Genomic DNA, 22186 nt, shown 5'->3' on the forward strand with positions numbered 1-22186 from the left:
TAACTGACTGAGTTAGGTGGGCTTCAGAGGCAAAAGACAGATGGTTTGACCACCTCGTGAATGCCAGAGCTTTGAACGGACTGAATGTATAGCAATATTATAAAATTGATATTGTACTATAAAATAAAGTTAAATGATGCCCTTTTCCCCCCGTATTTAGAAAAGAATTAAATTACTGATTGTTGGCCAACCCAAACACAACTTTGGTATCCAGAGTTACATGCTTGGGCAGCACAGGCTGCTTTGCTCAGGGCTCTTGACCCCAGTATCCTTCCATATATTGAGGTCTTCCTCAACAGTTACTGGAGTGCCCAGAGAATGCTGGCTTCCAGGCTCAGGCTTGTCTGGTCCCTAACACCTAAAGATCCCTCAGCTGATAGATGGCTATTTGGGACAGAACCCATAGGCAGAGCAGCGAAATGGTCCAAGAACTGGGTGCTCAAGTTGTGGTCCCTCCTTTCGTAATCTCAGGTGTACTGCTGCCTGTGGCATTACCCTCTTTTCAAGAACAAAACTGATACTTGGCTGCCCCTGTTACCACTGTTGACACAACAGGATCCTAGGATTATTTCCAGGGAAAGTACACTTTGTTGTTATTGGTCCCATGAGATTCAGACACAGGGCTCCACCTGGACAGTCCTGAGTTCCTCTCTGTACCAGAAACTTCACTCTTTTCCTCACCCCCAAACCCTTCTCTCCCTGGTCTTTCTTGGCTGTCTGTTCACTTATGGCTTTGTCAGCTTTCCAAGACCACATCCTGAGCAGGTGCGGCAGCCTTCCTATCTGTGCGGCATTAAGATTCCTTTTTAAACAGGAAATTACTGGAGGAGGAGGTTCCCCTTAATGAGCAGTCCATTATTCAGCAGGGATTATCAGAAAGTCTCAAAAAGAAAGATGGGCAGGAGGAAAAAGGCCTGGGGTTTGGGGACAGGAGGTAAGCAAGGCAGAGGAGATGGGGACAGGAGCAGAGGAAGGTGATGTGACAGTCTTCCCTGACTTGCCATCTCCCATGCCCAACACAGATTATTTGAAAATTCCCTCCCAACATTGGCTTGATGAAGCCCAAATGGGTTTCCCGTGAAAAGGATACACATGATTGCAGGAAAGCTGGTAGGTGTTTTCAATGAGCCCTTCTTCATTGAGCTCCACAATGATCTTCTGCCCACAGACGGCGCAGATATTGTCTGACAAGCTCCTTGTGGGCATCCCACTGATGCTGTAGAACTGTTGGGGGAAATGCACAGTGCACCGTTGGAAAGGAGAGCACATGCCCTTCTCTGAACACACAGAAGCCACTGCCAGACTTTGGGACATAGAGGCTTTACTGCTTCTTTGTCGGTTTAGAACTCGAAACACTTTTTCCCATAGCAGTGATGCCACAGTGGGGTTAAGGTTTCCAGGAAAAACCCCTCTGAACCCCAAATGGACCCAAAGTACACTGCTAATTATAACCTCCAGTCTAACTTCCCCACTGAGGAATCCTTGAATAGGAATAGTTTTTATGCAGGGCTGTAGTTCAGAATCACATTGTAGGAAGCTTGTTGAGCTTACCCATGGCCTGACCCTTCCCTTTATTCTCCTCGAGATTCTGATTCATAGATCTGGAGTAAACCCCAGGCATCTCTATATTTTTTAATTCCCATGTGATGATAGGGAGCACACAGATGAATCCCATTGGAAGGTAATGCATTTCAGATTCTAATTTGGGATACCTGCATCTTCCCAGTGCTGTGGCTGAGGAGTGGTTCTCAACTGGCAGCACGTTAGAATCCCTAAGAAGCTTTTTTTTAAAAAACAAAATATTTACTTTATAATTGTTTTAGATTTAAAGAAAAGATGTGAAGATAGCGCAGAGACCCCTTATACCACATACTCAGTTTCCTTTTCTATTAACATCTTACATTAGTATGGTACATGTCACAATTAATGAACCAACATTGACACATCATTATGAAATAAAGTCCATATTTTATTCAGATTTCTTTAGTTTTTACCTAATGTCCTTATTCTCATCCAGAATCCCATCCAGGATACCATTTAGTTGTCATGTCTCCTCAGGCTCCTCTTTGCTATGGCAGTTTCTCAGGCTTTGCACTTTTCCTATGACTTGGACAGTTTTGGGGGAGTATTTTGTAGAATGTTCCTCAACTGAGATTTATCTGTTATTTTTCTTGTGATCACTCTGGGGTTATGGGTTTTGGGGAGGGAGACAACAGAGGTAAAGTATCATTCTTATCACACCATAACAAGGCTACATGCCATCAACATGACTTATCACTGTTGATATTAACCTTGATCACCTGGCTTGAAGTAACATTTGTCAGGATTCTCCACTATAAAGCTACTCTTTCTTTTACTCCTTGTCTATAGTGTACTCTTTGGAAAGAAATCACTGTGACCAGCCTACACTTAAGTGGTGGGGGGTATGCTCCACCTCTGTATCAGTCAGGGTTCTCCAGAGAGATGGAACTGATACGATGTGTGTGTGTATGTGTATACTCATGGATATTTCTTTAATATTTTGGTTTATAACCCTGTACTACTACTAAAACTACCATTACTACTATTTTCTTGCTCAAATTCTTCCAGCTTTGGCCATTGACCGCTTGTTGAGTTGGAATCCTGTGTCTCTTTGACATACTCCCATCATTGTGGGGTTTTTTTGCTGTGTGTTTTTTGAGCACTTCTTTACTTTGTGGCACTACAAGTTCCTCCAGGCACATATTGTATATTTCCTGCCAACTTGAATCAGCCATTTCTTCAAGGAGTCCTGGTTCCTCTCATTGTAGAATGGTATTAGAAACCAAGATCTGGGCACTATGTGTGCTCACTAGAGCTTCTTAGCTGATGGAGCAAGGAAATATATCTGTATATACTAATCCATGTATATGGACATATCTATAAATATTTCTATATGTATTCATCTATATTAAGAAACAGGTAATATATACTAAGCTAAACATGAGTTTGGTCCAATGTCTTCAACTCTTATTCATTACTACATGGGTCATTCTAGCCTTTTCCCCTGGCTTGTCTATAACCTTCTGAGAGTGAGAAACATAGCTCCCACTATCGGTCATCCATGTACTTAGTTGTTCAATTCCAGAATACATGTATGATGGTATCAGAATTGCTAACCCATAGCCCTGAGGGAAACACCTTTATGAATTAGAGGACCATGCTCATGGACAGTTCCTTTTGCTTTTGATTTTATATCTCCACTCATTTCAAAGTTACTTAAGTCAGCACTTTTTCCCCATTCCGTGAGGTTATTTCATACATTGGTAATACAGCTAGATTCTTTTGTCACAGTCTATATTCTATCCTGGCATTCTCTGACATCCTAAATGATTTTTTAGATTTGTATACTTTAAAGTTTGCCCTTTCTGTGATAAAGTACTATTCATTTTGACAAATGCAGTGTCACATAGCCACCATTCAATATTGTACAAGATAATTACACCACCCTAAAAACTTCCCCATGCTTCACCTGGTCAGTCTCACTCCCTCCCTAAACCCCTGGCAACCACTGCTCCGTTTAGCATCTCCATAGTTGTGCCTTTTCCAAAATGTAATATAAATGGAATCATACAGTGTGTAGCCTTTTCAGACTGGCTTCTTTCACTTAGCAATATGCATTTACGATTCATCCATGTTTTTGCATGGCTTAATAGCTCATTCCTTTTCCTAGGGAGCTTTTAAAACAAAGCAGATGCACTGGCTCCATTCCCAGAGATTCTGACTTAATTAGTCTGGTGTGGAGCTTAGGCACTGGTGTGAGAATGGAGATTGCTCCTCCTCTGCTTCCTCCTTACCTCCATTACAAGCATGCGCACGAGTGCACACACACACACTATCAATTCACTGGTGGCTGTGCCAATGGGCTTGTGGCAGTGGGTTTTACACATTTTGTAGCTGGAGTGAAGATGACAGAGGATGACAAGAAGTTGAAGACTGGTGGGGTGGGATCAGGTGAGAAGTCTCCAGAAAGTTGGTGCTTAAAGACTTGGTTAAGTTAACCTTGGTTAGGTTAAATTAAGCTTAAGACTTGCCATATTAAATCTCTTCTTCCTGGTCCACTGGAGAATGGAGGACATACAACTCTTCCCTTTCTCTCCTGTCCATTAACAAGCACAAGAAGCTTTGGGAATTTTCTAAGGGGTATGGCTTCTGGTTTTTGTTGAAAGGAGCTGGGAGTAAAAATGCTCCTTCCAGTGCTCACCTTAAACCTTTATAAGAAGGCAGTTGTCCCATAGGTGATACATGGCAGAGGGATTCCAAAAGATATGTTGTTCTAGCATTTGACTACAGAAGCTGGATTCTGGGCTCTAGGAGAAAAGTAAGGTAGAGCCTATGGAGGAGGGGAAGGGCATATGGTTGTGGATAAAGTCAAGGTCATGTGCGCTTAGTCCTGCCCCATAAATGGAGAGAGAGAACAGTCTAGAAGTTCACTCTTCCCTTGCCGCTCACACTAGATTTTCCGTTTTCTATCTGGCTGTGTACCAAGAAACTGGTGGAGGACAGAGACGCAGACTTCCTGAAACCACTGGGTCATCCCTGGAGCCCTTAGTCTGTAAGTTTTTAAGAGATGTGCACATGTCAGACACAGATGAATGCTCCTAACGTCTGAATCTGAAATCCATCTAACCAGAAAGTTTGTTCATTCTTTAATTTTAAGATAGTTAAAAAAAACTATTAGAATTTTTTTTTAATTCCAGGGAACAATTTACAGTCAGAATCCATTTAGCACACTTTTTATATCTTCTACTTCTTCAAATGCTATATAACCATGACTGATCTTTATGATATTACCCTGAGGCACTGGTTGATTGTAAAGTGTTTTATGTGCATGAAATATGATTTTTATTTGCATTAGGCAGAGATAAAGGGTTTTGTTACTGTTGACTTTTTCCTAATCCTTTAAATGTTGGCAACTGGAGTATGCTAGAGATGGTAACTTCCAAATAATTGCGTATTTTATTTTAAAAGATACCTTATTTCCCAGACACTTTGTATAAATAAGAAATGTATTTTCTAATTAATTAGCAAAGACAATTTTGATGCAAGGAGAATCCAGGAGCAACTGTGCTAGGAGAACCAAAAAAGATTTATTCCTGAAAATGGACGCAAACATGTAAGAGGAGACCATTTCTCCACGTTCCATAGATGGTTTCAAAGAATGAAAGCAACACTTACCCCTATAGTAGAAGCCATGTAATCGGAGCAGATCTCTGCAAAGTCTCTTCCCATCATGCCATAGTAGAGGCCATAGAACAAGGACACGATGCCAAAATCCATGGAATCTCTAGCTTTGATTCTATTGAAAGCAACAGCGTAAGGGAATAAGAATGCAGCATTTGGGGCGCTGGGGAGGGCTGCAGCTCGGAAAGTATTTACTGCCATAGTATCGAACAGAATCTTGGGGGTACTTTTTTTCATTGCTTTGTTTACTTTTTCTTATTTCAAATGAAAGAATTTAAAATTCTTTCAATTCCATTCAAATTTTACCTCTCAGAGCTAAGTGGACAACTTTAGACGCCTCTTAAGGCTGCAGTGCTTAGATAAACTCACTCTAACCAGCAGTTTTCAAGCTTGGCTGCACAGAGAAAGACCTGGGCAGCTTGTAAAAATCTCTAACTCCTGGCTGCACCCTCGGCCACTTACATCAGACTCTCTGGGGCGGGGCCTGTGCAGCAATGTTTTTGGAAGCTCTCCAGACCCCAGGTGATTCCAGTGGGCAGCTAACATTAAGAACCTCTTAATAGATCAATGGTTCTCAGCTCTACCTATAGATTAGAATCACCTGGGGGACATTTAAACATATACTAATGCATAAACCCACTTTCAGGGCCTCTAATTTAAGTGGCCTGGGGTGAAGTCTGGACAGCAGTGTTATTTAAACGAGCTCCTCAGGTGACTCTCCAATATAGCTAGGGTTGAGAATCTCTGCTATCGAGCTTAGATTTTACAGAATGCTTTCAAATACTTTATCTTACTGAAAATATTTGAGATAGAGATCATCATTCCCACTTTGCATTTGAAAAAAATGGAGCCTTAGAAAAAATGATTTGCTTAACATGGCAGTTCGTACAAAATAAAACCAGGAACCAAGCTCCAATTTTGAGGCCCTTTGCTACTATGCTGTAGTTACCATGTATTAATAAAAAAAAATTGTTTTACATTTTGGATCATATTTCAAATACACTCAGATTCTCTATGATAACACCCTCTTTCTTTTTTAAAGGTAAAGATTTCTTCAAAAAGTAAATAATTAGCTCCTAATTTAATTTCTGGATTTTAATCATTGAACATTTGGTTGCTATCTCTGCAAATAGTCTCAAATACTAGCAATGGGCCTTGGTGGATCTGACGGAGTTGGGAAGGGAGTGGAGAGAAGTTGGGTTGTCTGTTTCTGGAAACTTCTGGTTGTTTTTGTGTTCTACTAATTTGACGAGGAAATGGTAAAGGCAGAGAGCTGTGTGATCTTATGGTGATGCGAATGGGGAATTCCAACACAAGTGGTGGCTTCATCCTTTCAAGATTTGCCTAGGTATATTTGAGACTTGGGTCAATGGGGAAGAATGAAGATTATCTTCCCTCCATATCCAGGGGAGCATGTATTTATAATTAAACTTATGATTCCACAGAAAAGAATCTTAATACAATGATGATCAACAAGAATTAGTAGTGAAAAAATAGTTTCTTCCCAATCTGAAGGGTTAAGTTCTTGGCATGCCTCATTGTAGGAGAACTCATGGTTAAGGATCTTAAAATCTTATGGATAATAGTCTTGGGACAACTATAGTCCCAAGTGATTTTATAAAAGTTCTTATGAATGTTTTTTACATTCACTGAAATAAAGTAATATAGACAGTAGGCTGAAAAAAGAAATCAGTGTCTTCCTATATCCTAAACTAGCAATAATAGGTCTGTACAATTATTTTCTATCCCATTCCTGCAAGAAAATGGTAAAAGCTGCCTCTCTGACAGTTTCTTGAAATGCTTATAAAATTAGATTGCTATGGTGCCATAGGACGAGCCTTTTCCTCCAGGAATGGCTCACCATCCAATTTCCTTCTTTACTTTATGAATTAAGGGTTATCAATCTCTGCCTTTCAATTTCTTTTAAGGTCTCAGAGATTTAGAGTAACTTTGATATGAGAGATATTCTGGGCATTTTTATTTGAGCTGCCTTCCATAGCTGTGTGGTATGTCTTAAATTCCCTTTCCAGAGCACAGGTTAATCACACAGCCTCAGCTCTGCCCTCATCCACAGCAACCATCTTCCTAATGGGAGCACAGTTCTGAATCACAGACACAATTATCCAGATTTCCTTTATTTCTCCCAAGAATTTCTTGCTCTATCTCTTTACCTCTCTTTCAATTTCTAAGCACTGTTTCTTCCTTTTCTGTCCCTAGCAAAAAGGATTTCATAGGTACCAAAAACAAAATTCTAGAGCAGTGCTATCCAATGGAAATACAGATTGGACATATACAGAAAATTTAAATTTTGTAGTAGCCACATTAAAAAGGTAAAAAGAAACAGATGAAACAATTTCACCAATACATCCAAAATACTATCATTTCAACATGTAGTCTATACAAAAATTATTTTTTCGTCCTGTCTTTGAAATCAGTGTGTATTTTACACCTACAGCACATCTTATTTCATATTTTGGGTGCTCAATAGTCACATGAGCTAGCAGCTACTGTATTGGATAGCACAGTTCTAGAGGTTTTAAGGAAAAAGCTGTATTGAAGGAACTAATACTTCAGAATTTTGTGGAAGGGAAATTTGTAGGTTAGTAAGAATTACTCTACCACAAATGTAGGCCTACTTTTAACAGAGATCTTTTACATTTGCAGATCAAGTATAGATTCTCTTTAAAGCTTATAATTTTTTGAGAATTTTTTAATCTGTGGGTTTTCTCTTCCTTTTCTAGTGGTTTCCCCCAATGACATCTACTATACCAATGATATCTACTATAAACAAGGTGTGCATGGAAAATTATAGGGCCAAATGTGGCTTCCAGTTACAGAATACTTGACAAGGTGAACAACACAAGCAAGTGCTTGGAGATATTACTGTCCTAACTAGAGACACTTACTTGAAAAATAAATTGAATCCACACATTGTAAACATGATGGCCAAATAACCCACAACACCAAATGCATAGCTGAGTTTGTAGATCAGAAGAAACCATTTGTAGACCAATCTGTGGAGTGAAAATGGGGAGAAACACAGAACATATTATAAAGTATTTCATCTTTTTCAAACATTGTTGGAAGTCAATTTTTCATTTCTAAAATTCTATTAATTATGTAATATACAGAATATAAGTATATTATCTCAGCTAAACTCAATAATAATCTAGAATTTTAATATACTATCAACAAGCAGTATATAAATAGTACTGTCATGCACGTGTTTCTATGTAATGTGCATACCTAAATTCATCCTAATTTATCTATGTTCCTCATGTAAAAATGGCCTTCAGGAATGGTTATTCTACCTGGGCCCCTGCCTCCCTTGCTCCCCTCCTTTTCTCATTTGGCTCTCAGGTTAGCTTAGAGTGGTTTTGGCAGAAGTACCTTGGAGGCGAGCAAAAGATGGGAAGAGAAGTCAAGAGGGGAGACCTCTTCCCCCAGGAGTTTCTCTCCCTCCTGCTCCTGCTGCCCCTCAGCCCCAGTGGGGATATCATAAGTAGTGGGCCCAGCCCTCATCCCATCTCCTGTCCACGCAGAGCCCCTCCCCTAGCCCTGGGATGAAATTACAAGGGCACTTCAGCCTTGGTTTTTTTCTGCTATGTGGACGGGTCCTTTGTGTGTCTCAGCACTCACCATGACTGCTCCTAAGGCCTTTCCTTCTTCCAACAAGGTCTAAGTGGAGAAGTGAGAGGATGGGGTCAGAGGGTGAGATTGGAGGTGATCTAGAAGGGAGCCCTGTACCCTGTTTGTTTCCTTCATCCCTGGCAGTAAAAGCCCTCAGAAAAACTACAGAAAGAGCCACGTGGCTGCTTCATGCCCGGGAGAATGTGGGAAGAGTCTGGCAGCCTGGTTCCATTGCTGGTGCACCACAGCAGCACAGCACAAGGGCTCCCCCACTGGAACAAGAGATGGTGGAAGGAGAGGGAGCAGGTGGGGGCAGATATCCTTGGTGCCCAGGGAAAATAAGGGAGTGGCTGGAATGCTTGCTCACAAGTTTGAACAATGGCAGGAGGCCCTGTCTGCCCCTCAGCTGTTCTCTCCACGTCCTCCTGAAGCCCCTCTCCTGCATTCCACTGCAAACTCCATTGAGTCTTGCTCCAGAGACTTGGCCCCACCCTCTCATCTCCAACCCCCCTCCCCCGGCACCCTGTCACCAACTCTCTCAGCTTCCCTGTCTTCCTTCCTGTTGGAGCAATTGCACCAAATGCTCACGTTCTGTGATATTACAGTGTTATTTTAAAAGATATTCTGCTTCATTCTGGATTCATTCAAATCCCAGTCAGAAGGGACCTTCTGAAATATTACAGTTTAAATGGAGGTTTGTGGGCTAGTCTGAGGAATGAGTTGACATTTATGTTATTTCTCCAGTGAAATGCTTTCCCCACATCAAACAACTGACATACAGGGCTATCTGGGCGGCACCTCCCCCTCTAGACGTAATCCTGCCCATGGGAGGGGTTGGCACTGTGGAGTTACCTGGAGCAGGAAACTCACATGGGCTGCACAAAGTGGCTCAAATCCCCAAGAGGCTGTCATCTCTCAAGGGGGCCAGAGAGGGCTTTTGGGGTCTTTCTGCTATAGAGACTCCTTGGGCCGTCAGTCCTTTTGATTTGCTGGTGCTGAGCAGTTTGGATCATTGCTCAGTACAGCCTAATGGAGGAGGAAGTTTGTGTAGCTAAAAGGGGTGATGATGGGAAAAGCGCCCAGCTCTGAGGCTCTCCCCCTGTGCCCCACAACACCAGCCGTTTCCTTGAGCTTCATACATACTCGACATACCCTCTCTCTGCCTCGAGGGGCCCCTGTCAAGGTTGTGCCAGCATTAGAGGTGTTCCTGATTAACAACTTTTTAAACCGCAGTTTCTCTGTGTGAAGCGGTTTGTTGATGTATTTAAGCCACAGCATGCTGTCGGGAGCAGCGTTTTGCATTCTAGTAGTCTTTGGGTGATTCTGGGTTCCCTTGCTTACTGCCTGTGGGATCTTGGCCACCCTACTTAGCATTTCTTCCTATGATTGCCTCATTTATAACACCAAGACAACACTGGCTCTTAAAGTAGTTCTGAAGATTATGTGAGATTAATGTTTAAAAGACTTGGCACAATAAATAAATGCTCAATATGTCATATCATTGTTACGGATGTGTTGGATTTGCCAAATCGGCCCAGCCCAGAATCTTCCGGCTTATTGGCGGTAAAAATTTCTAGAACACTGGAGTCCAGAACGCCCTTGCTACTCAGATTACACTGGAAGGCAGATCAACCAGATTAGAAATTGTGTTCACATTTCAGCACAGCCTCCACAAAGGAAGGCTTGGCCTTGGGTTGGAATTGATGTGATCAAGCCCAACTCTCTGTGGCCAGCATGTGGCTTGTTTACAAGCCTGAACATTGCTTGAGAGGCAACCCAACTATAGCAGAGGGGAAACCCACTTCCCCTTCTCTGTTACTCTGTCCCATAGAGAGGGCTTGGTATACCCTGGGGAGGAACAGCCAGTTTTTAAGCTGCAGTGCTGCCGGAGATGACTCCTCTTGGGTTTGCCTTCTGCACCATGCCCATTGGCTCCCACCAGCTTTCCTAGCCTGTAATGAAATCCTCTCCTTCCAAATGGAAAAGACCTAAGTCGTGACTTACCTATAACACGATGATTAAGCAAAGATCCATAAAGATCCTTAGGGCCTACTACCTCTCATAAACAGGAGCTTCTTTTTCCAGACTGCTTTTCTAGAAGAAATGGGGCCCTAATTAGCCTTTCCCATTATTGTCTCTTCAAATGGCAGCTAGGTCTGCTTAAAATGTTAGAGGAGTTTCTTAGCTCTCAGACTATGTCAGGTTTGTAGCTGCGCAGGCAGGAAGAAGCTAAAGTGGATGCACAGTGGGCATGAGAAGCAGAGGGCATGGGACGCTGGCCATGGGAGATACATCAGCGATGGAGTGTATGACGGCAGCATTTGAGTATTTCTTGTAATGGAGTTCTGCATTGAATGAGCTGATGTGCACAGAAACACTGCGTTTAGCTAGAGAATTCGTTACACGATGGAAAAGTGAACCACTTGTGTTGAAGTACAATATAGATTATATCCAGGGGATGAAAACAAGTACAGTTCAATTCATCCAAAATTTAGACTTTCACAAGTCTTAAATAACTTGCCACATTTTGTAAGAAAGAGAAATGGCGTCATATGTCCATTTACTGATGGGGAAACCAGGCCCTACAACAGCTATCTAAAATCCCAAACTGGCCAGGTTAGAAGATCTCCTAACACCACCCCAAAGCTCTTCCTAAAGTGGGATTAAATTACAATACTCATAAACCTGAATTCATTTATTTGAATTTCAATCTTTATCCTTACATTTATCTATCTGATTTCTCTCACTGCATATTTCCCTTCTCCAAATTAAAAGGAAAAGTTGATATTTGTCTCTCCCACTTTTTTTAGAGGATTAAAAACACATATCTGAATGGCTAACCAATCAGAAAAATATCTCACAGGAGTTGTGATTTATTCTCCAATGAAGATCAGATCTTGATGTCATCTTATTACCATTTAATACCTTACACAGTTTCTCTTTATCTCATCAGTTTTATCTGGATTCAGATTTAGAACCTATCTATGGAGAGTGAAAGCAAATCCATGGGCATATCATGTGATTACAAGCACTTTGGAAAGATTTGTGAATGATACGATGGAATTATATGAATGTCATGAGGTTGGCAATGGTAATTAAAAAGATCATTGGAATGTAAAATCCTCATTTGTTAGAGTAATGAGCTGTCCATTACTTATGACTTATCAGACATAAAATACATGCATAGTTGTTAGAAATACAAACTTCCAACTCTTGCTCTATTTTAAAGTGTGTGTGACACAACTGATTGTGGAATGAATCAAAATGCTGAGTTGAAAATAAACAGGCAAATAGTGCTCTAGAAAATTTAAACACTAGTTTCACTTCTCTTTCTCCTGGCCTTCACTAGCTAATATCTGAAGTCATAAATTCTACAGGCATGTCTAAATCACCATTAAATAAGGAATGTGAACTGACAGTATAGCTAATCTCCAAATGGTTTTGCTAATAAAGGCAAAAGTGTAGCACCCTTCTCTCCCATCCAGGAAAATGGAAATTAAATACACTTTTTAATGTTTACAATAAAAGGGAGGGCGGGGAAGGAATGAATGGAATACATACCGTGGTGTTCTCCCTGACAGGGGTTTTCGGGTAGCTCTGAAGACGATGTAACTGGTAATGACTGAGAACATTCCCCACATAGACAGAAACCGCCACCAGTACAGTTTTATCGTGAAATACAAAGGGACAACCCACATCTGCAACAGGGTCACCAGCTGTCAGAGAAATGAACAGAAAGTCTCTTTCAATGACGGAGGGTCCAGAATGGCATGTGCACTATTAAATGGGTTCAGAAGCTACTCTACCACCTTCGCCATCATGTCTGTAACGTACACCTGGTTGACGATCCAACTGTAGGCTGTTCTGTACATGCAAAGTTATGGAGCAGACTGCCACAATTATCTGAAAATTCAATGGGAAATTATCCAAAATATCCACCTTCTGTCACCTCCTTTCCTCTGGGTGTTTCAGATGAAAGCAACTTTAGGCTTCAACAGCTATGTGATTTTGGACAAGTTAGCCTCCCTTTGGTTGTAAGATTGAGGATAACAATGCCTGCTTCCTTGTACTGACGGAGGTGGGGATCAATGATATCACAGATGGGAAAGCGCTCTGGAGCCGAGGGGCTGTTGCTACTGTCACATGCACAAGTGCAAATGCACAATGATGTCAAAGGAGGAAGTGGTGTCCAAGCGGCTTCTGGGACCTCTTCTGCCTGCTGTCCCAGTGCACTCTGCAGGTTAACCCTGGAATCCCAACTGTCGGGTTCCCTTGCCCCTGACGATTGGATTTGCACCCCAACATTTTGCTTCTTGTTTTTCCTCTTTAATTACTGGTGCCTTTTCCAGGCAGCCCAAGATGTAGACCAGACTCTTTCCTGTTCCTCTGTGTGTAACCCCTTTGTGGCCTGTACCACTTCCCTGAATCCGAGCAGCCTTCAGAGGGTTCTTCAAGTTGCCTGGCCTCAATCTCACATGGCAGGAAGCAGGACAGACTGTTCTGATGGGCTGTGGGTCAATGACTTGATATGGTTACCATAGTGACTCTCCTACTCTTTGGATCAGGCCTAACACCAGCTCTTAACTTCTCTTGTGAAAAGCAAACAGGTTTAAACAACAGCAGTAATCTTTGGTCTTTTATGTTTTATCACATTCAGACTAACCATCTATTATTTGCTCAGCACCAATATAAGTAAGAGGGGCATGACAAAGAGGTTTTGTCTCAGGTATGGACTTTAATTGGTGGTGGCACCTGGCAAGGTTCTGTTGAGGAGGATTCTGAGCCTGGGTCTTGGTTTAGTGGTAAAGAGTATCACAACCGGTTAATTATGTCTGCTATCAATGTGTAAAGAGTTGTTAGAGCACGCATGTCACATATTTGTCATCTGAGTATCAAAAAGACTGCCGTCATTTATTTGTTTTCTTTGCTTTCTTCATCTTCGTGATAAAAGGAGGCGGCTAAGAAAAAAGAGCCTATGGTTATAATTTTGGATCCTTTGATAAGGTCTTGGCTATAATAGTCTTAAGGTCAATAACCAAAATTATTTGAGGACTTCAAGATGTAAATGAAAAAGGCAAGGCCACAGCCATTCTTCTTTCCATGTCAAATAAGAAGACATTTTGAGGCTTTTCCTTCTCTTTTTATTGCTTCATCCCCATAAACAGCCTGGATCTGAAGTCTCCTTAGAGTTGCTCTAAATCTTCTCCCAGAGAACGCTAGAGTTGTTATTATACAGACGCATTCAGACACAAATACACATGCAGCAAGTCTGAGGTACCTATCTGGGGGGTTCAGGAAAAAATATCTGTAACTTATTATTTTTGTTTTTAAATTCCAGGCAGAATTAGTCAGATACTTGTTTTAATTTTCCATCCTACTTTGTAGGTTTGATCAAAGCTAATAAATGAGTTGGCACCTTTATTTATGAACTCAAGATAAATATACATACCCAAACAGGAAAAACAGGCTTTACTTAGGGAAGTAGGATAGTTTCCACAACGGTTGGAAACCAGGTAATCAAGACTCAAGATACACTTACCTTAGCACTCAGCATTAGCAACTGTTGATAACAAAAGTGTGAAGCCCCTTAAAAAATTTCATCCGTATGTTGGTCATTTATTTTCTATAGCTGATTATGGAGATAGTTGTCTATGATAAATTATAGATTTTGACTTCTTTTAGTTCATTCCTTCTGACATTAAAGAAGGAAATGGGCACGAACCCTATCTTTCAAAAGCTGATCATCTGTCATTTGCATTTTTCATCTTTCTGTTTTAAGAATTTGATTCATATTTACATTTTCCCCATAAAAATGCTCAAGTTTTTAAAAACAAGATGTTGAGTCAGTTCATTTTAGTTCAGTGAAACTACCATGCTCCTTTATTTTCTACTTTAGATTATAAGCCAAAATTTAGAGGACTAATTCACTTTCTCAAATCCGTGGAGTTACAATCTATAGTAGTTTGAAGCAATGATTGGACCATATTTTTATGAAACTAGTTGTCTCCCTGTGGATCTATAAGTACAACCCATTTCTGGAAGATCCCAAATTTCTCTTACTTGATGCCTGGATTTAATTAACAGTGAGTAACAATGTTCAAATGTATAGACACACTACTTTTTAAAAATAGGCCTTGGAGATTAGAAATAAAAGGAAAGCAAAAAATCATTACAATGTATTATATATGCAAATAATTTCTTAATGAACTTTAGAGGGTACACCCAACACCATATTTTCTCAAAATGCAAGGAGAAAGGTCAGAAATTTGCATTATGAATTCAATAACTATATGAGAAGTCATTTTAAAATGAGGGCCACATTTCATAGCAATTTAAAAAATTCTTTATCAATTTCCAGAGCAGTTAAAAAAACTTCTCATTTTTAATAGTAACTGCCACATATGAAATGTAGGAATGTTGTGCCTCATAAATAAACACATGAAATATGTGAAATCGAGGCGCATGCATGCAAAGGAGGAAGCCTGGCAGCTGGGACACATTAATAATGCCAGAGGGGTCACCATCTGGGCATGTGCATATAAAACACATCTGCACTCCTGGCAAAGGGCAGCCCATGCATCTGGATCACATCACCCACGTTCTCCCCACCCAAGCATTGTGGCAGAAGGAATTTCCTGACAAATCAGAGGCTGCCCAAAGGTACCATGTTTTTCCTTGTAGCCATGCACATAATGAATCTGAAAAGAACTGCAAATCAAGTCAAATAAAAGATATCTTTTCATTTGTCTAATTGTACAGAATGATGAATGGGTCACACAATATGGGGAAAGAAAGAAAGAAGAAAGAGAGAGAGGGAGAAAGAAAGAAAGAAAGAAAGTTATATGCTATTCATTTCCTTTGCTCTGCAAATCCCAAACTATTTGCAACCATTTGTGCACGTGTCTGTGTGTATTTGTATGGGTAGGGGCGTGGAGGGAGAGCAGTGGGATGCTAGAGGTAAGCAGAAAATTATCGTGTAAAGAAATGGTTCCAGGAAATATTGCTTCCATCAGTAAAAAGGCAATGAAGGAAAGTGTGAACGCAAATTGAACAAGAAAAGTACGGAATCTTGGCATGTGAAGGGCTCTTTGAAATTCACTTGGTCCATATTTCTATCTTCAAATCAATTCAGACTGTTAATTTTGCTATTTAAATTCTTAAAGGAGATTCTGCAATGTTGTGTATGTATATATGTAACTATGTATGTGAGTATTTGTGCCTTGCTTCATTTCAAGAAGACTTGAACAGACATAATGCTTTATTGGTATAGTAATACGTTCTAGAGTTTCACAGCTATTAATAGGCAGGAAGTTTGATTTAAATAGAGAAATGTTTCAATCTGTGGCAAATTATTTGCCTGTGTATCGAGACAAGTTAACAGTGTGTCTGAAATCCAGATTCTGTCTATGTAGTCATCAGATCTTCTATTGATTTGAAGGGAAGTAGAAAGATTCTTTCTTGGTGCCTCTCCCCTATTTCCTGCAGATATGAAAAGTAGGATACATAAAAGAAAGTGGAGAGGGTGGTGTTGAATGAAATTTTATTTTTAATTAAATGCTGTAAAAAGCATTTGGAAACAATTTAATTTTGAAGCTCTGCCATGTCTCCACCATATCAACACTACCAGCTGGAAAGAGAAAAATTCAAATATCCAGATGCTTGGTCTACATTGTACTGAAAATGTGACTATTTGCAAACACCCAGGTATTTAGTAGTATCCCAAACAAAAGAAGAACTTTCCACTGTCTATCTTCTTTCTCTCTGCACTTTTTGGCATCACCTAGGAGCAGTAAATGCTATATTTTTAAACTTTACCTTCTAAATAACCTGTTTCCTTTGCTTTACGTATTTATATTAAGCTGCTCTGATGTACACAGCTCCAACACACCATCGAACAGAACCTGTCCAGACAAATTAAATGATCACTTCAGAAGACAGACATATTTGTTAAAAGCTGGACCTGAAAACGTTCTGAGCTTTTTGGATCGGTCCCTCACCTCTGAAGTACATGGTCTGAATTATGCATGAAATAATGTGAAAATAATAATACTTTATGTACAAAAAACAACACCTTAGGGTATAAGTAATATGTATAAATAATAATACCTTCACTGTACAAAGCTGTTCACACATATTCTGTGTGCCCTTCCTACTTTTTTTCTGGCTCCCTACTCCAACAATGGGCAACATGGCTCCCACCGTCTACCATCTATTTACTTAACTGTTCCATTCCAGTATGCATATACAGCCATCCCTCAGTTTCATGGGGGATGGGTTCCAGGACCTCTACGGATACCAAAATCTGGGCATGCTCAAGTTCCTTAGTCACTTCCATGTCCTCAGGTTCGGCAACCACAGATTCAACCAACCACAGAGATTGGTTGAATCCGTGGTGCAGAGCCTGTGGATACTGAAGGCCGACTGTATACCAGTATCAGAATTGTTAATGCGTACTCCCCTGGGAAACAATTTTATCAACTAGGGTACAGTGCTCATATGCAGTTCCTATCGCCTTAATCTTACAGATACCTCTCATTTCCAAAGGTACTTAGAGTAGCACTTTTCCCTTCCAATTCCCTCCAGTGAGGCTGTTTCATCTATTGTACTGCAGTTAGATTCTCTTGTCACTGTCTGTATTTTTCCCTGGGATTCTCCAACCTCCCAAATGGTTTTTTTAAAATTTACATACTTTAAGGTCCAGTCTTTGTGCTGTATAGTTCAGTGGGATTTGACAAATGCATAATCTCTTGTATCCACGATTACAGTATCATACAGATCAATTTCACTGCCCTAAAATCCCCGTTTCACTTGCTTATCCCATCCTCTTCCCTCCCTGAACCACTGGCAACCACTGATCATTTTACTGTCTCTATTGTTTGCATTTTTCAGAAGGTTGTATATTTGGAGTCACACAGCTGATATTTGAAAAGATCAGTGAATTTGCTAAACCTCTAGCCCACTAACTAAGAAAAATAAGAGAGAGAACACAAATTACTAATAGCAGAAAAGAAAGAAGGGTCATCATTACTGATCCCATGGACATAAAAAGAAATAAATATTTTACCTTCATTTTTTCCTTCTCTGACACTCTTCTTTATGTAGATCTGAGTTTCTGACCTGTATGATTTTCCTTCTTTCTGAAGAATTTCTTTTAATATTTCTTGCAGGTAAGGTCTACTGGTGATGAAATTCTCTCATTTTTTGTTTGTCTGAGACAGAAACTCTTTATTCTCTTTCACTTTTGAAAGAATTTCTCTGAGTATAGAATTCTAAGTTGGTGGATTTTTCCTTTTAATATTTTAAATATTTCACTCTACTCTCTTCTTGCATACACGGTTTGTGAAGAAAAATCTGATGTAATTCCTATCCTTGTTCCTCAAGAGGTAAGGTATCTTTATTCCTCTGGATGCTTTTAAGATTTTCTCTTTGTCCTTCTGCACTGTGAATTTTATATGCCTAGGTATAGGTTTCTTGCTATTTGTCCTGCTTCTTCTTTGAGTTTCTTAGGCCTGTGGTTTGATGTCTGTCATTAATTAAAAAATTTTTTTGGCCATTATTCCTTCAAATACTTCTTTAGCTCCATTATTTCTTTCTTCTCCTTTTGGTATTCCAATATGTATATGTTACACTGTTTGGAATTATTCCACAGTTCTTGGCTATTCTGTTCCTTTTTTTTGGTTCTTTTTTTCTCTTTGTGTCTCAATTTGGGAAGTTTCTATTGAGATTATCTTCAAAGTTACTGAATCTTTCCTCAAACACGTCCAGTTTATTGATGAGCCATCAAAGACATTCTTTATTTCTGTTAGTTTTTTAAAATTTATTTCTAGCATTTATTTTAGTTTCTTTCTTTGGGTTTCCACCTCTTTGCTTCCATCATCCATCTGCTTCTTGCACGTCATCTACTTTTTCCATTAGAGCCCTTAGCATGTTAACCACAGTTATTTTAAATTTCCAGTCTGATAATTGCAAAATATTTGTGATATCTGAGTCTGGTCTAATGCTTGCTTTGCCTCTTCAGATTGTGTTTTTCTCCTTTTAGCATGACTTGTAATTTTTGGTTGAAAGGCACACATAATGTACTGGATAATGAGAACTGAAATAAATAGGCCTTTAGTGTGAGGTTTTGTGTTAATTTGGCTAGGAGTTGGGCTGTGTTTAATGTTTGCTGTAGGTGTCAGAAGCTTCAATTTCCCTTAGTATACTTGTTTGTGTCTACCTTTTTGTCTTTGGGTTTCCCTAAAAGCTTCTTGCATAGCGTCTGAGTCTTGCAGCTCTTTCAGCTCTAATACACTGCTACACCAGATACCTATTGATGTGCTGGTAAGATGTGGGGGCAGTGGAAGTGTTCTATCATTCTATGATTAAGTCTTGGTCTTTTAGTGGCCCTCTGTCCCTATGCTGAGACCTTTACGAGTGTTTCTCAACTATTTGTTTTCCCCTTAGGTGAGACAAGAAGACTTGAGGGGGCTGAAGTTGGATAATTTCCCTCCCCCAAGGTTGGATCAGACTCTGACAAAACTTTTCCCCTCGCTGTGTAGGTCTTTGTTATGGAGAACATTCTAGGTCTAGTTCAAAATGATTACTTCTCCCCTCTCCCATTCAGAAGCACAAGGGGTTTGTCTCTGCTTTTCACCATGAGAACCTGGTGAGGTTCCTAGAGGTAAAACCTAAAATAATGTGGGAGGTCCCTAAGATTGTGGCCCTCAGGAGTTTCTCAGTCTCACACTAGTCTAAACTTCACTTCCAGAAATTCTTCAAAGTTACCCAGTAAGTGTTTCTACCAGTTTAGGGCTCTGGCAGCTTCTGCTCCCAGGAAGCAGATCTCGTTGTGATTCCCTGCTTTCACTTGTCTTTCCAGATTTTGAAGGGGGTGGTTTGACCTCAATTCTCTGATAGATCTAAGAAAAGTCACTGACATTCAGTTTGTCCAATTTTTCTCTTGTTGTAAGAGGGGAGAGATGATTTTCAAGCTTCTTATATGTCAGAGTTGAAACTAAAAGTCCTTTTTATTTTTTAAAATTCCATCACTTTAAAGATCAGGAAGCTGAGGCTCACTGTGGGTTAAGTGAGTAGCTAAAGTCTTCTAACTCCTAAGCCAGTACTCTTCCCTTCATCTTCCCGCCTCTGGTTCCTGTTAATACATCTCGCAAGATCAGCCTGGGGAACGCTCCACAGACAAAGCATATGGCAGAGCAGAAGGGTGTGGCAAGGCAGGACACACAGGTGCGCTGCTTTGCAAAAACAAGACATCAAATCTCCTAGCGGAGAATGTTGATTAATAGCTGAGCATTCACTTTAGCTCTACAAAAAGGTTCAGAAAAAGAGTCTTTTATTAGTAAACTGCTTTTATAGTGCATGATTAAATTTGCACAAATGGTATATACAAAGAATCCTCTTGAACACATTCAGAGTCAACTAATGGCACGGAACACTCACTATGTCCAGTCACTGAGCTAGAAGTTCTCACAGGGAAATGTTTCCGAATCTCAAGGACTCTGGGAGACAGGTTCCTGTCTTCAGTATTTCCATCTCACAGATAAGGAAACCATGGTTCAAGAGATATTGAAGGAGCTTATCCTTGATATGAGAGAAAACAACTAGTGAGGTTGGATTCTAGTCTCCTCTGTAACTGATTAGCGATATGACCTTGACCAAGTTATTCACTCTCTCTGAACTATGTTTCACAAAGAGAATAAAAATAATTACCTCCCAGGGTAAATTAGATAATGTACAAAAGCACTTATCACAGTTATAACAATAATAGTAATTTATATATAAATTTATCTATGTATTAATTTATATATAAATAATCATAGTAATTAGAATTATAATAACTATAGGGTAACTATTATTATAGTAATTATAATTAATATGTTATATATAATAATACATTACTAATATTGATGGAGGTTACAAAATCAAATCATGGAAACGAACTTTACTGTGTGGCCCCTTGTAGAAAAGAGGCAGGAACTTCATGAATCTTATGAACATGTTCAAGGCTGTCTGTAGCTCTGGTAGGTCCTACATAATCTTAGATGCCAAGAGACATAACTTAAAAATTAGGTTCTTTCTGGATGATGAGGCTGTTTAGGTCAGTATTTGTGGAAACACATCCATCAAATTCCATCCCAAAGATGTTAAATTGAAGAGTGCATTAGGTCCAGGTTTTTTCGATACAGTTCATGAAGAGCACAATAAGAAAGCTGGAAACTGGTGCCGGAATCAGCAACTGGTGCTCTGGGAACCATCTCCAGCTCCAATGGTTGCAGAAATCACTGAGAGGTCCTGAAATGGCTGTGTTCTGATGACTGGCTCTGGCAGTGAATCCCCAGGAGGGATGCAAAGCATGGGGGCAAACTCGAGGCAGCAGCGTGGGAAAGATCAGCCTGCCATGCTGGCTCTTACCTTGAGCCAAAGATTGTCAACAGAGACATGCAGGAGAAAGGGGCTACTCCACTCGTTCCTTTGGGACTACGTGATCATAGATGGACTGATGGGCAAAGAAGTAGAAAATATTCTAGAGGCCAATCACGTCTATGAACTAACCCAGCAGAGTCCCAACAGGGCCACCAGGACACCCAAATCTGTCCTTGACCACTGCGGGGTGTCTTTATCTAGGCTCCTGGCTTTTTCAAAGTGCCAGGCAGGATCATCCTAAAAGAGGCCACTATCACATCACCTTATCACCTCCAAGGTGATCCTTAGAACCGAACAGCCCCTCTGGGTAGCCAAAAATAGAGGAGCTGTGTGATAGAAGGACAGAGAAACAGCAATCTTGGGGAGCAGAAGTGAGGTGATTAAGGGAGTCCAGTTGTGGGTGGAGAGTGGCGTGCAGTCAAATGCAACGTTCCTGGAGAGGCAGGTACCCCAGGCAGCACAGCCTGTGCAGCGGGCAAAGGCAAGCAACTTGAAAAGACCACTCCAGCTAAACAGCAGTTGTTAGGCTCAGGGATGTCCACCTGGGCCTGGTGTAGCCTGAGTTGTCAAGAATTAGAATCTCCACTGGCAACAGGTACTTCAGGGGAGCCTCTGACTCACAGGCAGGGCTATCTGTGGCCAGATGAGCCAGGGTGCGAGCGCCACATCGACGGGTGCAGTCACCCAGAGAGTGTGAGAGAATTCAGAGAGTGGACTCAGGAGCAACTTCAAACACAGGACAAGGCCACATGCTTATTGCTGTAAGCCACGTCAAAAATCATCAGATAAAAATGGAGGAAGAGTGGAGGGATACAGTGAAGGTCAGTTGGCTCACGTGGCGTTTCCTTTCAAGGGCGAGGGCCTTTTATGCAAAATCCATACCTGTGGTGCCACAGAAACTAAACATTTTAAAAACTATCTAATTCAGAGAGAA

The 22186-nt window shown here is 40.5% G+C and overlaps 2 protein-coding genes across 10 annotated transcripts in view; one reads left to right on the forward strand and one right to left on the reverse strand.

Moving 5' to 3' along the window:
• The window catches only part of TLR2 (toll like receptor 2), an 81932-nt gene that overhangs the window by 19185 nt on the left and 40561 nt on the right, over positions 1–22186 (forward strand). The window contains exon 1 of one of the 3 annotated variants that reach the window (XR_011501969.1): positions 2216–4573. The exons of the other annotated variants lie outside the window; for them this stretch is intronic. The gene's annotated coding sequence lies outside the window, so the exon portion shown is untranslated. Of the gene's footprint in view, positions 1–2215; positions 4574–22186 lie in introns of those variants that run through there. 3 annotated transcript variants of the gene reach the window in all.
• RNF175 (ring finger protein 175) overlaps positions 1–22186 on the reverse strand; it is a 44664-nt gene that overhangs the window by 7542 nt on the left and 14936 nt on the right. For 6 of the 7 annotated variants that reach the window (XM_070504939.1, XM_070504938.1, XM_014826674.3 and 3 more), the window contains 4 exons: positions 12394–12548; positions 8109–8216; positions 5197–5317; positions 1091–1224 (listed from right to left, as the gene is read on the reverse strand). In XM_070504939.1, coding sequence (XP_070361040.1) covers positions 1091–1224; positions 5197–5317; positions 8109–8216; positions 12394–12548 — 518 coding nt within the window. The other variant, XM_070504941.1, reaches the window with a different exon arrangement.

Source organism: Equus asinus, chromosome 3, assembly GCF_041296235.1.
Source record: "Equus asinus isolate D_3611 breed Donkey chromosome 3, EquAss-T2T_v2, whole genome shotgun sequence".
Taxonomy (NCBI): Eukaryota; Metazoa; Chordata; class Mammalia; order Perissodactyla; family Equidae; genus Equus; species Equus asinus.